Source organism: Suncus etruscus, chromosome 15 (genome assembly GCF_024139225.1).
Source record: "Suncus etruscus isolate mSunEtr1 chromosome 15, mSunEtr1.pri.cur, whole genome shotgun sequence".
NCBI classification, from domain to species: domain Eukaryota; kingdom Metazoa; phylum Chordata; class Mammalia; order Eulipotyphla; family Soricidae; genus Suncus; species Suncus etruscus.
Window position 1 is genome coordinate 4,686,497 of NC_064862.1, and position 14,629 is coordinate 4,701,125.

Consider the following 14,629-nt stretch of genomic DNA (forward strand, 5'->3'; position numbering starts at 1 on the left):
CTTTACTGCAACTGGAATACTTTTCAGTTTACCAGTCAGGCTCTGTTGTATTATGCCTGGATCGGCAAACATTTTCTGCAATAGGTCAAAAAGCAAGCTCATGATTTGTAAGCCAAATAACTCAGTTTTTCATTTGAAGCAGTTTCAGACAATGAATGAACACAACCACGTTATAAGAAGACAAAAACAGGCAGTGGGTCTGATTTGGACTATGAGCTCCTATTTGCCAGCTCTACTTTTGCTTCTGCATTTTCTATTTCTTCAATTTGGAAAGCATATCATATTAACTTTTTATGTTTGTTTGTTTTTGGTTTTGGGTCACACCTGGCAGCACTCAGGGATTACTCCTGGCTCTATGCTCAGAAATCACTCCTGGCAGGCTCTGGCAACCATATGAGATGCCTGGATTTGTACCACTGTCCGTCTGCATGCAAGGCAAATGCCCTACCTCCATGCTATCTCTCTGGCCCCATCATATTTGACTTTAAAAGGAAATTTTATTTATCAATTAATGTCAGTACTTAAATTAGTCCTGTCTTCCTTTGCTACTTCTATTTCAAATAAAACTAAATTTTACACCTCTGTTCTGTGAACTAGCTTCTGTAATTGCTCATTAGTCTATTTTGTTATCAGATGTTAAATTTTTTCCCCATATTGGCCCCATATTGGCTTGTGAGCTCTTTGAGAGCAGAGTTTATATCTTAGTGATTTTTATACTCCTAGTAGTAACTCAATATTTGAGATGTGGCTGGTGCTCAAATGACCAAATGAGGTAAGTTCTGAAGTGATGTAAAACTTCACTGTATTTTCTTCTACAGGTTCTCATCTCTTTTTAGTGGAGTAAATAAGGGAAAGCTAATTTGTTTTAAAGCCATAGCTGTATTTCAAGTTTCCCAACATACGAACCAGCTGCAATGACAGATAAGCATTTTGCTTCTACCACAAATCTCAATACGGGTTTGTAGTGATGAAATACCTAAATTTAAGAAATCAAGTCAACAGGAAATAGAGAAGATACAGTGACATTTAGAGACTCTCCTAAAATGCAATGAATAATGTGTGAATAATAAGTACATGGCTGATCACTGGGCTAAAAAAAGTATTTAAAAAAGCTTTATTTGAGAAGGCATGTATTAGAAGTGCATATAATCAGTCAATCCAAAATCCTGATAGTTAATGTTCATTCATGAAGTAAAAGTGCCTTTGCCAGGCAGACTCCAATTATGGTGACTCAGCTCTTTAGTTCATGCTCCAACAAAACCATCACTATTATGTCAAAAGCAACAGGTATTGCATAATTGATCTACCAAAATTGGCCTGTTTTTCCCATTGTATTATGTTGGGAGGCAAACAGTAGCAAACACAACTAATTCTTGAAATTTCTAAGAGTTTTTTATAAAAATCAGTATGTACATATTTTCCTCATGGCTCTTAATATTTAAAGAAAATAATTATTTTTTCTGGAAAAATACATGGAAAGGAAAAGACATTTCTAACCAGTGGCATTTTGATAGCAATGCCAGGACTAAGATGAATCTCAAGAACACTTCAGATATGATGACATAAAGAAAGATTTTTAATTTAATTGTTGTTTATTTTGCCAAACTTGGCTGTGCTCAGGGTTAGCTTGGCTAACCCTCTGTGCTTGGCTCTATGCTTAAGATCACTCCTGGCAAGACTTGGTGATCAGATGCAGCGCCAGAGATCAAACCTGTGTTGGATAAGTACAAAGCAAGCACTGAGATCACTATCTCTCTCCAGCCCTGGGAAAGGGCTTAAAAAAATGAATTCTTTTTAATTTCAACAAATAACAGGATACAATATAATAGAGGGAATTTGTATCTTGCATTCATCCAGGGAAAGATAAATCCCTTATATACCAAAAGATGAGAAAAAAATTTCCTGTAACATCAACTAACATCTTATCTATATTAGACTCTGATCCATTATTTACCCATTTAAGAAAAGTGACAAGCTTAAGTCAACTAACTTTATTTACCTGCCAGTAAAAGTTCAATCTGATAGTGAGTATCTTGGTCCAAATATTTTCATAATTTGAGACTAGAAAAGGATGAGCATTTTCATCAGTAGGAAGGCTGCATTATTATCTTGTTTTATTTTATTTATTCTTTGGGCTTACAATACTATGTATTGGTTTCTCATGAACATAATTTGACTGCATCACCTGTGTACCTATCTCTTCCCCCCACCCTCAACTCACCTTCCTTTTCAGCCAGCTCCAACTGTCAGGACCCACATCATGTTGCCTTTGTAGCTTCTTTACTGCCTTGGTGTGCATTGTTAAGTCCCATATATGAGAGATATTATTCTATATCTGTCTCTTTCATTCAGATTGACTTCTAAGATATTCTCTAGTTCTAATTATGTTGCTGCAAATTTTGTTTGATAATGATTTTGTTCTTTCTTTCTTTGTTCCTTCTTAAGAACTGCATGATTTTGTTTCTTTTTATTGTTTGTTTTTGGTTTCGGGGCCACACCCTGTGATGCTCAGGGGTTACTTCTGGCTCTGCACTCACAAGTCACTACTGGCTCGGGATTTTGGGGATCGAACTGTGGTTCGTCCTGGGTCAGTTGCGTGCAAGGCAAATGCCCTACCACTGTGCCATTGCTCCGACCCCAATTTTGTTCTTTTTTAAGAATACATTTAACAAAAAAATTTGTGTGTGATTTACAAAGTCCTTTATGTATGTTTCAGACAAACAATGACTCAGGGCCAATCCCACCACAAGTGTCAATCTTCCTCCACCATCATTTCCCAAGTGCATGCCATATCCCACCCATATCACCCCACTGCCTCCCAAACTGTAAGTATAACAGGCCCATTTTAAATTTAGATTGGTAAAATCTGGGCCTCTTGATTCCACTGTTGTTGATTTTGGCTTGGATATTTAGTTCTGTCCTTTTTTAACACTAACAATGCACCTGAGACTCCTTAGACCCTGGCCCCATCCTTTCATATTTGTGTTTTTCCTTTTCCACTCAATTTCTTTCTTTCTCCTCGCTATACTCTGGGGCCAACGGTGTTTGAAACAGCTTCCATTTAAATCATTGAGCTTTTTCATGAAGTTATTCTAAATACCACATATAAGTGATATCCTATATTTATCCTTCTTCTGGCTTACTTTATTTAACATATCTTCCAGTTTCATCCATGTTGCTGTAAACTGCATGATTGCATCACTCCTTACAGTTTTGTAGTATTCCATTGTATATCCACTTGTCTGTTGCTGAACATCGAGGTAGATTCCAAGTCTTAGCTATTATACTGAGTGCTTCAATAAATAGCAGTGTGCAAACATCCTTTTGGATGATTATTTTTATGTCCTGGGGATAGATACTCAAAAGAGGGATTGCTGGGTCATACAGCAGCTCAATTTGTGTGTGTGTGTGTGTGTGTGTGTATGTGTGTGTGTGTTTGGGTCACACTTGGCTTCTCTCAGGAGTTACTCCTGTCTCTGTCCTCAGAAGTCACTCCTGGCAGGCACAGGGACCATATGGGATGCCTGGGATTGCTGGGTCATGCAGCAGCTCAATTTTGGGGGAGGGGGTGTTTGGGTCACACCTGGTTGTTCGCAGGGGTTACTCCTGTCTCTGTGCTCAGAAGTCGCTCCTGGCAGGCACAGGGACCATATGGGATGCTGGGATTCGAACCATCGTCTGTCCTGGATGGACTGTGCGCAAGGCAAATGCGCTACTGCTGTGCTATCTCTACGACCCTGGCAGCTCAATTTTGAGTTTACTAAGAACCCTCCATACTGTTTTCCAGAGTGGCTGGACCAGGCAGCATTCCCATGAAGAGTGGATAAGAGTTCCTTTCTCACTACATCCCTATTAACAGAGGTTGTTCCCAGTATTTTTGATATGTGCCATCCTTACTGGTGTTGTCTTGATTTGGATTTCCCTAAAGATAAATGATGAACATTTTTTCATGTTTTGCTGGCCCCACCTATTGGCCTCCTTCAGAGAAGTTCTGTTCATTTCCTCTCCCCATTTTTTTGATGGGGTTTTAGGTTTGGTGAATTTTAACCTTTGTGAGTAAACTTTGTATATCCTAGATATCAAACTTTTATCAGATGTGTTAAGTGCATTAAGTTAAGTATAAAAATTTTCTCCCATTCAGTCGGCTGTAAGACTTCACTTTTAAAGCATAATTAAAAGTTCTATTAAAGACAGTAACACTCCAGAAAAAAAAGTGTCCTCTAAACAAACTGTGTCAAAGGAACTTACCTCACTCCCCTGACAGAAGCTGCACTAAAATTCCACTCATGTATACCTTTCTAAAACACAGAAAAAAGAACAGCAATAAAGAAGTCATTCAACTGAAAATAATACAAAACTTTTGTTTCATATTTTTAAATAATACCACTGAGTAATTTTTCTTATTTATATAACTCATAAACAAACTACCTGCTATAAAAATGCAATTTATTCTTAAGCCACAGTATGATGTTTACTTATTCCTTTCAATTAAATATCTTACTGAACCAACTTCTGAGAAAACAGAAGTAGCTCATTCAATTCCAAGCCTTTGTGCCTAGCAGATTAACCTAAGAAACTGTTTTGTATTAACTTTTAGGTAAAAGACACAGTGATCAAAGTAATTTCATTATTATAGTTGAATAATATTTCCTTCCTAAGAAATGAAAAAGCATTAATTTGTTAAAATCTCTACCAGGTTTTTTTTTTTTTTTGTTTTTTTTTTTATTTTGAGTTTTGGAATCACACCTGAAGTTACTCCTGGCTCTGCACTCAGGAATAATTCCTGGCAGGCTTGGGGGCTTTCCTGGCAGGATCGGGGGTTAAAGTGGCATATGAGACATTGAGGATTGAACTCATGTGCAAAGCCAAGTGCTTACCAGCTGTAATATTTCCAGGTCCTCTTACCAAGTTTTTAAGATCATTTTTACTGATCTATCTTTAGTTAAGTTTTCCACTTAAAACAAAAGTTCTAAATATTTCAGAAAATAGCACAGGCAAGTCTGTTTGAATATATACATATATCCAGTTATAGCTGCATCTTATAGTTATTAGTCATGTAAAAGTATAATGTAAAACAAAGTCTAAAATGAAAAATTTGATCTTCATAAAATAAACATTAGTGACTTGCAGAACCAAGATAAAAATATAAAACTTATTTCTTGAATTTATTACTAAAATGATAATTATTAAATTAGTGTTAATATGACTTTCAATTATAGATATATGTATTTATAAGTAAATTATAAAAATAATTTTTCATGTTTTTCAGTAAGTACTGTATAAATATTACACATTTCTAAGTACTGTATTAATAGTAGAAAATTCAGATTTCAATTCAATTCTGTAAATATAAAAATAACCAGAAAAAAAATTCTCTTATCTATCCACTTAAAATAGTGCTACAAGACTTGTCAATGCTGGACGATTAATGAGGGTCAGCAAGTCTTGTGGCTTTAAGCTGCCTTAGAAATTGGCCACTCAATAATTATAATTTATATCTACAGTACCTAATTTTTTGTTTGTTTTTGTTTTTGTGGTTTTTTTTTGGTTTTTGGGCCACACCCGGCAGTGCTCAGGGGTTACTCCTGGCTGTCTGCTCAGAAATAGCTCCTGGCAGGCACGGGGGACCATATGGGACACCGGGATTCGAACCAACCACCTTTGGTCCTAGATCGGCTGCTTGCAAGGCAAACACTGCTGTGCTATCTCTCCGGGCCCAGTACCTAATTTTTTGACAGGACCATGCATCTCAAAAATAGATTCTCAGAGGTCAAAGAGAGTACAGGAAGTAAGGTATTTGCCATACAAGTTGTGGACTCTGGCACCACATATGGTTGGTTCCCTAAGCACTGTCAAGTGTGACCCTGAGCATAGACAGAGTCAAGAGTAAGCCTGAGCACAACCAAGTGTGGTCCAAAAATCAAATAAACAAAACCAAAAAAGGTTATCTCAAACCCTAAAGTAGATTTACTAAAAAACTAGTTCAAATGCACATCAATCAGACATCTGATTTACTAAAAGCAAATGTGCATGAAATCCAAGGAAGAAATAGATCACAAAAGGTTGCTCATAGAATGTAGCTCTCTTAACCAGGGTACAGAAGGATCCAAATTAAAATAGCAGCCTGCAGCTTCAGCTGGTAATCTGGAAAGTTGCTTCTAAATCCCACTGTCCTCAAGTGACCTCCCAAATACATGTGACCCAAGAAGTGGCAGCTGTTACCTAAACAGGACTTGCATAAAATGCAGCCTTATACTTAAAGGCTGCAGATGAACTGCTTTCTAAGGCCATTCCAGGATCAAGGGGTGGGAACTGAGGGCAGAGCCGGTAGGGAGGGCAGAGTTGCAAGCCTGTTAAGGGAACGAGGCAGCTGGCAAACACCAGGACAACATGGTTCAATCAGTCTTCTCTTGGCCCTTTTCTGGGAGCAGCCTAGAAGGGGATTCCCTAAATTTTCTGGGCTTCTTTTTTTTTTTTTTTTTTTTTTAAAGAAAGTAATAGTGCATTTCCAGAAAGTTAGGTTCCTGAAAGATTGTAAAGGACTGCCAGAGAACATTCCATTTTAGTGTGTAAAGGACCTGGAACAAGAATGCCTCTGAAACTACCACATGGAGGCACCAGTGAGCTAAAAAGTCCACAGGTGAGGCAAAAGGCCCTTGAGGCCTGTCTGGGAATAAGGGGTAGGGGGTGGAGGAAGGAGGGAGAATCAGCCTGAGCAGGAGTGAAAGACTAAAAGCCTCAAACCCACACTCAACCTTGTCTATTCAATAGAAGTCTAAATTTCTGGGAACTGGTTAGCCCCAGACCCCAAGCCAGATCCTAACAAGATTAAGAAAAAGAGTAAATAAATATTGAGTAAAGATGGCAGTACTCGTGCTATGACAGATACGTTTTGTGAAGTAGTCCTGTGACAGTTTTTGTTCTGTAGGCCTTAGTCAATTCCTTCTTGGCTAACACAAAATTAATTCTCTCCCAAGTCAGATGACAATGTTAAGGAACAGTGAGACAGGTTGGTGCAAACCAGTGAAAGTACATTCCCTTTGCAGGTGTTCAATTTAAGATTTAAGTTTTGGAACAAAAGGAGAAGGCTGTACTTTCCTTTGTCCTTTTAAAGCTGTGTGAGGTAATGCTTTGAGTTTCATTTGAGATCATGAGAGAGGGGAGAGAGAGAGAGAGTAAAAAAGAGAGAGAGAGAGAGAGAAAGAGAGAGAAAGAGAGAAACCGTAACATACTTTTGACCCTGTTTAAGTATAATCTATAATGACCTCATCTCTGAAGTTCTTATAATGTGATAGCATTTACTTAAACTTCAAGACAATTTTAGTAGATTGTTTGGTTGTTAAAAGCAGCCTTGATCAATGAGAGCAAGATGAATCAATAAAATTCTAGAATTTGAGATAAGCACATTCCCTGGGTTAGAGCGAAGAAAGAAGGAGGTTAGCCAGTTCATAGTATTCTATTGGGACCCAGGTGCTGGCAACCTTTGCCTGTATGCCTGAACTTCAACTTAATGGTGTGAGTGTGTGTAAAAATAATCTCTCTGTCCTCCCTTAGGTATTATTTTTATTTAACATGTATAACATACATTTATATATAAAAGAAAGCAGATTTTCTTTAAGCAATAACTTTAAACAACAGATATCCATTAATCAAAGGGACAACTATCAGGGACCAGATGGCTTCATGCTAAAGTATAGGTGTCCAAGTTCAAACCCAGGTGCAGTTAAATACAATCCTGACAGCTCTGCACCAAAAATGATTTTCAGCAATGTTTCACCCAGGTGTGTGAAAGAACTGCAACTATCCTCACAGCTGCACTGCAACTTCAAAAGATGTGCAATTGTTGCAGTCAGGAGTCCTACTCCCCCTCCCTTCCACCCCTGCCAAAGCAATGAAACTGAAGTGGGGGGCTCAGGGATCAGTGCAGAAGAGTACAGAGGCACTACAACCTGACGGATGATTCCCAGGGAGCGTCACAATTAAGCATTTATGCATCTCCCAGTCTGCATCAACATCATGAATAAGATGGAAGGGAAAAGGGCAAAGGTGGGACACAACTACTAGAATATTAGAATTTCTATTTGTTTTTGACTTTGGATAAAGTTATGAGTTCCATATATTTTGAAAACTGCCACAATCTTAAAACTTTGAATTACAATAGAGTATATATATGCTAGCTCTATCTAACTATTAGTTCCATATATTTTAATGCAAACAGGGAAAGTAAATAAAGAAACACGTGAGAATTAAGTGTCTTCTACTTTTAGAATACTGTAAAAATGACAAAAACAATTATTTCCCTGTTTAACTGGAGATCTAACTGCTTATCAGTTATTTCATTAGTTATTACAATGGCCTTAAACTAGTATTATGACTTATTTTTATTGCATGTCATCATCCCAATTTTATTGGTTGCTTTGTTAAAATAGAGAAAATGGCAATGGTAATGACTATACCATGGACAGAATAGGGTTGACAAAGAAACTGACACAAATTTATATTAGAAAGTTAAATTTTTGGACAAAAAGCATTTTTAGCACTAACAACTTATAACAACGAGTGAAAGGATTGAGGGTAATAAAAACGTGATTCTTTTCTTTTGGTGGTGGGACCCCAAGCAATTCTCAATGAACAGGGCCAACAGTTCAGGATACAATGCTACTAGGGCTTGCAGTGCCATATTTGGGTCAACTGGTAGTGTTGGGGACCTCAAGGCCCACAACTTGTGGTCCTTGAGGGTCTCTAGGGATGCATCTGAAGTTGCTAAGTGTGGGATTAATCGGATCCCATGCCACTCATTATATACCTTGTTACTCATTGGTTGGAAATATCTTTGAATGGAGAGAGAATTATTTCCTACATCTACATTTGCTGCAAGGTCCACATATATCCAATGAGAGAGAGGAAAGAGAGAGAGAGAGAAAGAGAGAGAGGCAGAGAGAGACAGAGAGAGAGGCAGAGAGAGACAGAGAGAGAGACACAGAGAGAGAGAGAGACACACACACACACACACAGAGAGAGAGAGAGAGAGAGAGAGAGAGAGAGAGAGAGAGAGAGAGAGAGGACAGAGAGAAAGAGAGAGAGAGATTGCTTCCAGGTCTGCTTTTATCCTATGTCCTGGCTTCGGAATCTGAGACCTAATTCAAGCAAGCAACTAAGGGAAATATGTAGTGCCAGGAATGGAACTCAGGTCAGGTACGTGGTAGGCATGCAACTTCACTGCTAACTCAATAGACCCATAAATATGATTCTTGATCAAAAACTGGTAAAAACAGAAGCTGGACAATTGACAGCCAAAATCTGTAAAATTTTTAGTATACCTGTTTGTAACCTGCTATTTATTTAAGCAAAATATAATAAATATTGTCCCTATAATTATCACAAAACAAAAGAATCTATATAAAACTAGCTTTACTAAACACAGAACCTCTACTCAAAGGAAAAAGTAATGAAAATTCAATAGGACTAGATCATTTTCCAAATATCTTCAGCTTACTTTGGCTTCTGTTTTGTCTTCCAAATATTTCTGGCTTTCTCTCCACTCAAATCTCCTTGGTTTGCTAATCACTAATTCCTTTAGCTTCTTTCTGTTTCCAAGTGTCCTTGTATAACCTTGTTTTTCTCATTCAAGTCTTTGAAAATCCTTCCCAGATAATGTTTCCTAATTCCTCAGTATTTGTATTTTAAATTAGATGACTGAGCTACATCTGCTTGAATAACATGTATGTATGCATACTTTAAAAAAATGTAAAAATGTGAACAAGCCAGAAGAAAAAAAAAATTTTTTTTGGAGTTGACTTTGCTATACTGAAACAAAGAAAATTGGAAAATACCAGGCTAACTTTACCCCTCTCCCTCTCCACAAAAATTAAGGGGCAAGGAACTACTTTTCATGACTTAAAAGAAAATGAGATTATAAGGGAAAGATAAGGATAATAAATATATAATAAATACTGATAAGATAATTGAAAATGTGGCAGCGCATGCTTTGCCAGCAAATGGACTGGGCTTGTTCCCAGACATTGTATCATTCCCCTGATGCAGCTGGGAGCACTGATCCAGGAATAACTCTTATGCTCTGCTGGGTGTGGCCAAAAAGTTTAAAAATATGCAAACTGAAAAGTAACAACTAATGATAGAAAATAAAATGCCGGGGTGGAGTGATAGCACAGTGGTAGGGCATTTGCCTTGCACGTGGCCAAACTAGGACAGACCTTGGTTTGATCTCCAGGCATCCCATATGGTCCCCCGAACCAGGAGTGATTTCTGAGCGCAGAGCCAGGAGTAGTCCCTGAGCTGTATCACAGGGTCTGGATCCCCCCACCCCCCCCCCCGCAAAAAAAAAAGAAAAGAAAAGAAAATGCCATATATTTTTAAAAAATATAAAGGTATTGAAGAGGTAGTACAGGGGTCAAGGCATCTGCTTGCATGTAAGTCACTCTGGTAAGTCATACCCTGGGCACTGCCTATGGTCCCCCAAACACTGCATATTGTTATCCCCTGAGCACTCTAGAAGTTGATCCCAGATCCCAAAGCCAGGAAAAGGCCTTGAGCACAGCCAGTTAACCTGAAAAAGCCTTCCACAAAGAGAAAAAACTATTAATAATACAAATATAGTTGCAAAGAAAAGAAAATTATATTGTCATGCTTTTGGCCCTTGACACAGAACTACTAAAAGCCTTTAGACGTCTGAAGTGATAGGAACACTAGGATCTCTTGTTCCATTGCTCTTTTTTGGCTTCGTCACTGTCACAAGCCTTCCAACCATTGTGACTATCAGTGATAAGAGCAGTAGTACCTGGTTCAGAGAAATAACTCAATAAGCTGAACACACACTTTGGATACAGGAGGCCTGGCATGTGGGAGTAGCATTGCCTCCTCTACCCCAATGGGTATGGGACAAAAATAATCAAACTAAAAAGCTGGATACGTTGGGCTTCTATGTGGGTTGAAGAACAAACTAGTATTAAAGAAGCTAAATCGTCCAAAAATGGGGAAATGAAATGAACAGACATTTCCTCAAAGAAGAAATACAGATGGCCAAAAGACACATGAAAAAATTTCCACATCACTAATCATCAGGAAGATGCAAATCAAAACAACAATAAGATACCATCTCACACCATAGAGACTGGCACGCATCACAAAGAACAAGAACCACCAGTACTGGCACAGATGTGAGGGGGCCATCAAGATTAATTTTGGAGGATGGATCGATAACACAGTGGTAGGGCGTTTGCTTTGTACATAGCCAACCTGGGACAGACTTGGGTTCAATATGGGGGGGGTCACACTTTTTCGTACTAAGGGCTTATTACTTAGGCTGTGCTCAGGGATCACTTCTGGCAGACTCAAGGGACCACAGGGGTTGCCAGAAATCAAATCTGGGTCAGCTGTGTGCAAGGCAAGCCACACCACACTATGCAATGGACTATCACTCTGGCCCTAGTAAATTCTTAACTAAATTGCTATAATATATAAATACAAAAAAGGAATAAAATTCTTTATTTTCAGTGTTCTTGTTTTTAAATTTTACCTTGTCATCCGGGAGTACATGCCAAATAGATATTGTTTTTTCCTCAACTTCATTGTTGATTGACAAGTATGAAGGTTGATATATTTTGGTTGGTTCTAATATTAATACCTTAAAGACATAAGACCGAAAAAGAAAGCAATATTACTGATTTAAGAATTCAACTAGTTAAAAGTAACATAATAGCACTTATCTGGGAGATTAAACAAAAAGAAACTGTTCAGACTAATGACACTTATCTGGAAGACTAAGGTTGAGAATTTGGGTTCACTGCTAAAAGAAAAACCACTTGCTACTATTATGAGTTCTTTGCACATTTCATGCTGATATAAATAATTATAAGTTCCAATATTACATTACCTTTGTTTTTTGGGGGGGTGGGGGAGTGCCAGACCCAGCAGCCTCAGGGCTTACTTCCAGCTCTGTGCTCAGAAATTACTCCAGGCGGGCTTGGGGGACCATGTGGGTATTGAACCCAGGTAGGTCACATGCAAGGCAAAAGCCTTACCTGCTGTGTGCTCCAGTCCCAATATATTACCTTTTATTGATAAACTGGAAATGAATTATTTTGAATGTATTTTGGTTCAGCTATCTCCAGGCAATCTAAGAATATATGTTTTTTTTTTGTTTGTTTTTTTTGGGCCACACCCTGTGAGGCTCAGGGGTTACTCCTGGCTATGCGCTCAGAAGTTGCTCCTGGCTTCTTGGGGGACCATATGGGACGCCGGGGGATGGAACCGCGGTCCGTCCTAGGTTAGCGCAGGCAAGGCAGGCACCTTACCTCCAGCGCCACCGCCCGGCCCCAAGAATATATGTTAAAGTTTTATTTTAGATGGTTAACCATGCATGAACTATTTTTATAAACATGTGTCAAAAATACAACAAATAGCTCTGCACACAGGAAAGAAAATATTCCATATATAGATGCCACAATCTTATTTTAGGTTTCTACTATCACACATTATCACAGAGATAAGGTAGTGTGAATTTCAGTGGAAATAAATTGAGATGTGATTTTAGTATTTGAAAAAGATTTATAAATAAACCTAAGAAACAGACATAGCTCTGTGAAATAAGTGGTTCTCTACTGTTCTCAAGATAAAATTGCTATCTTTAGTAATGATATACATAGCCTTGTAAAAAAGAAAGACAAAAATAAAATTTGATCTTGTTCTAGATATGTAAGAGTGATGTATGGTAAGTGAGTGAGTTGAAAATTCTACCAAAGCAACAGTTGTATACTATACAATAGTATTAGAAATGTCAATTTATATTGGTGGCATGAATTGCATACTGGTGAAGGTTGTTATACACTGTATGACTGTAACTCAATCATGAACAACTTTATCTGTGGAAAATAAAACCTATAGTGTGAACAACCTTGTAACCACAGTTAAATAATTTTTTCCCTAACAGCGTTCACCACTCTTTGTCGTGAGCTTCAAATTGTGAGCTGGTCCTTCCAGCCCTTAACTTTATTGTCTCTGGGCCTTGTATAACTACAGTAACAACCAGCATGACAATGTTAAAGAATGAGAGAAGTAGAATGCCTATCGAAAATACGGGCTGGGGTTGGGGAGCAGGGGAAGCATTGGTGGTGGGAATGTTGAACTGGTGAAGGGGGTTATTCTGTTTATGACTGAAACCCAACTACAAACATGCTTGTAATCACGTTGCTTCGATATTTATAAAATTTTTTTCTAAAAGGTCAGCTTAGGAGCAAATAAAAATACCACACCTAATTTTAAATATTTAAATGATCTATTTGTATAGGTGCTGCTTAAAGGTAGCTAGTTCAAATTTTCTACTTAAGCAGGATTGTTTGTTTCTTTTCTTTTCCTCCTCCCTTATCTTCCTCCTCCTCCCCTCCCTTCTTCCTCCTTTTCCTTTTCTTCTTCCCCCTCCTCCTCTTCCTTTTTCCAAAAGAATTCAATACTTGACCTACCAGACACATCTTAATAGCTCTTTTCCATTCCACTGTTAAAAACTAAAACACAAAAATGGCAGAAAAACATTATAGTATGCTAAGCATGCATTCAACCTGGGTTCAATTACTGGCGGCATATGATCCCAAGCACTGCTAGAAGTCGTCCTCAAAGCACTTCAGGGCATGGTACTCAAGACCCTCAACACCTCTGAGGTGTCCTAGGTCTTCCTAGAACCACAAGGTATAAGCAACGTTCTATCTTCAACTCTTGAACTCCACCATCCTGACTGCCTGAGATTCCTGGTGGGGTCCCTGGATTTCCTCAACACACTTGTAAAAGCTTCCTCCAAAAAGCACAGAAAATACCTTTTATTTTTGTTAATTTTTCTTTCTTCTTTTACAAATTTTTCAGCGTCAGTGATCAAACGCTGAGTTTCACACATATAAGGTAGATATACTATCTCAAGTTACTTCCCTAGCACTGCCTTTTACAACTAATCTTTATCAAGCTAATATGCCAAGTAAATATGGAGGAAAATCATTTTTCAAAAATCCATAAAACAGGGGCCGGCGTGGTGGCGCTAGAGGTAAGGTGTCTGCCTTGCCAGCGCTAGCCTAGGATGGACCACGGTTTGACCCCCCCGGCATCCCATATGGTCCCCAAGTTAGGAGCGACTTCTGAGCGCATAGCCAGGAGTAACCCCTGAGCATCACCAGGTGTGGCCAAAAAGCAAACAAACAAAACACAAAAATCCATAAAACAGGAATCATATACACAAAAATAAAATATAGCCCAAGAAAGAACTTGGGTTAGATACTTAATTCTTGTCTTAAATTACAATGCAATATAGTAATTTTCACACTTATTTTGGTTTTGGCTTTTGGGTTCTATCAAGCAGTACTTAGGATGTACTTCTGGCTCTGTGTTCAGAAATCACTCCTGGCAGGTTTGGGACTATTATGTGATGCTGAAATTGAACCTGGGTTGGCTACATGCAAAACAAGTGCCTTACTTGCTGTCCTAAATCACTAGCCCCGCCCCAATGATGTTTTGTTTTGTTTGGGGGCAACATTCAGTAATGCTCAGGGCTTACTCCTGGCTCTATATCCCTGTATTGCTTCTGGTAGATTTGAGAGACCATACGGGATTCTGGGAATTGAATAAAAGT

General features: G+C 38.4%; 1 protein-coding gene across 1 annotated transcript in view; it reads right to left on the reverse strand.

Annotated features, from left to right (window-relative positions):
* Nucleotides 1–14,629, reverse strand: part of MAP3K5 (mitogen-activated protein kinase kinase kinase 5) — a 233,126-nt gene that overhangs the window by 75,143 nt on the left and 143,354 nt on the right. Inside the window, exons 11-12 of the mRNA XM_049788000.1 lie at nucleotides 11,537–11,644; nucleotides 4,249–4,298 (exon numbers count right to left, since the gene is read on the reverse strand). Of these exons, the coding sequence (XP_049643957.1) occupies nucleotides 4,249–4,298; nucleotides 11,537–11,644 (158 nt within the window). The remainder of the gene's footprint in view (nucleotides 1–4,248; nucleotides 4,299–11,536; nucleotides 11,645–14,629) is intronic.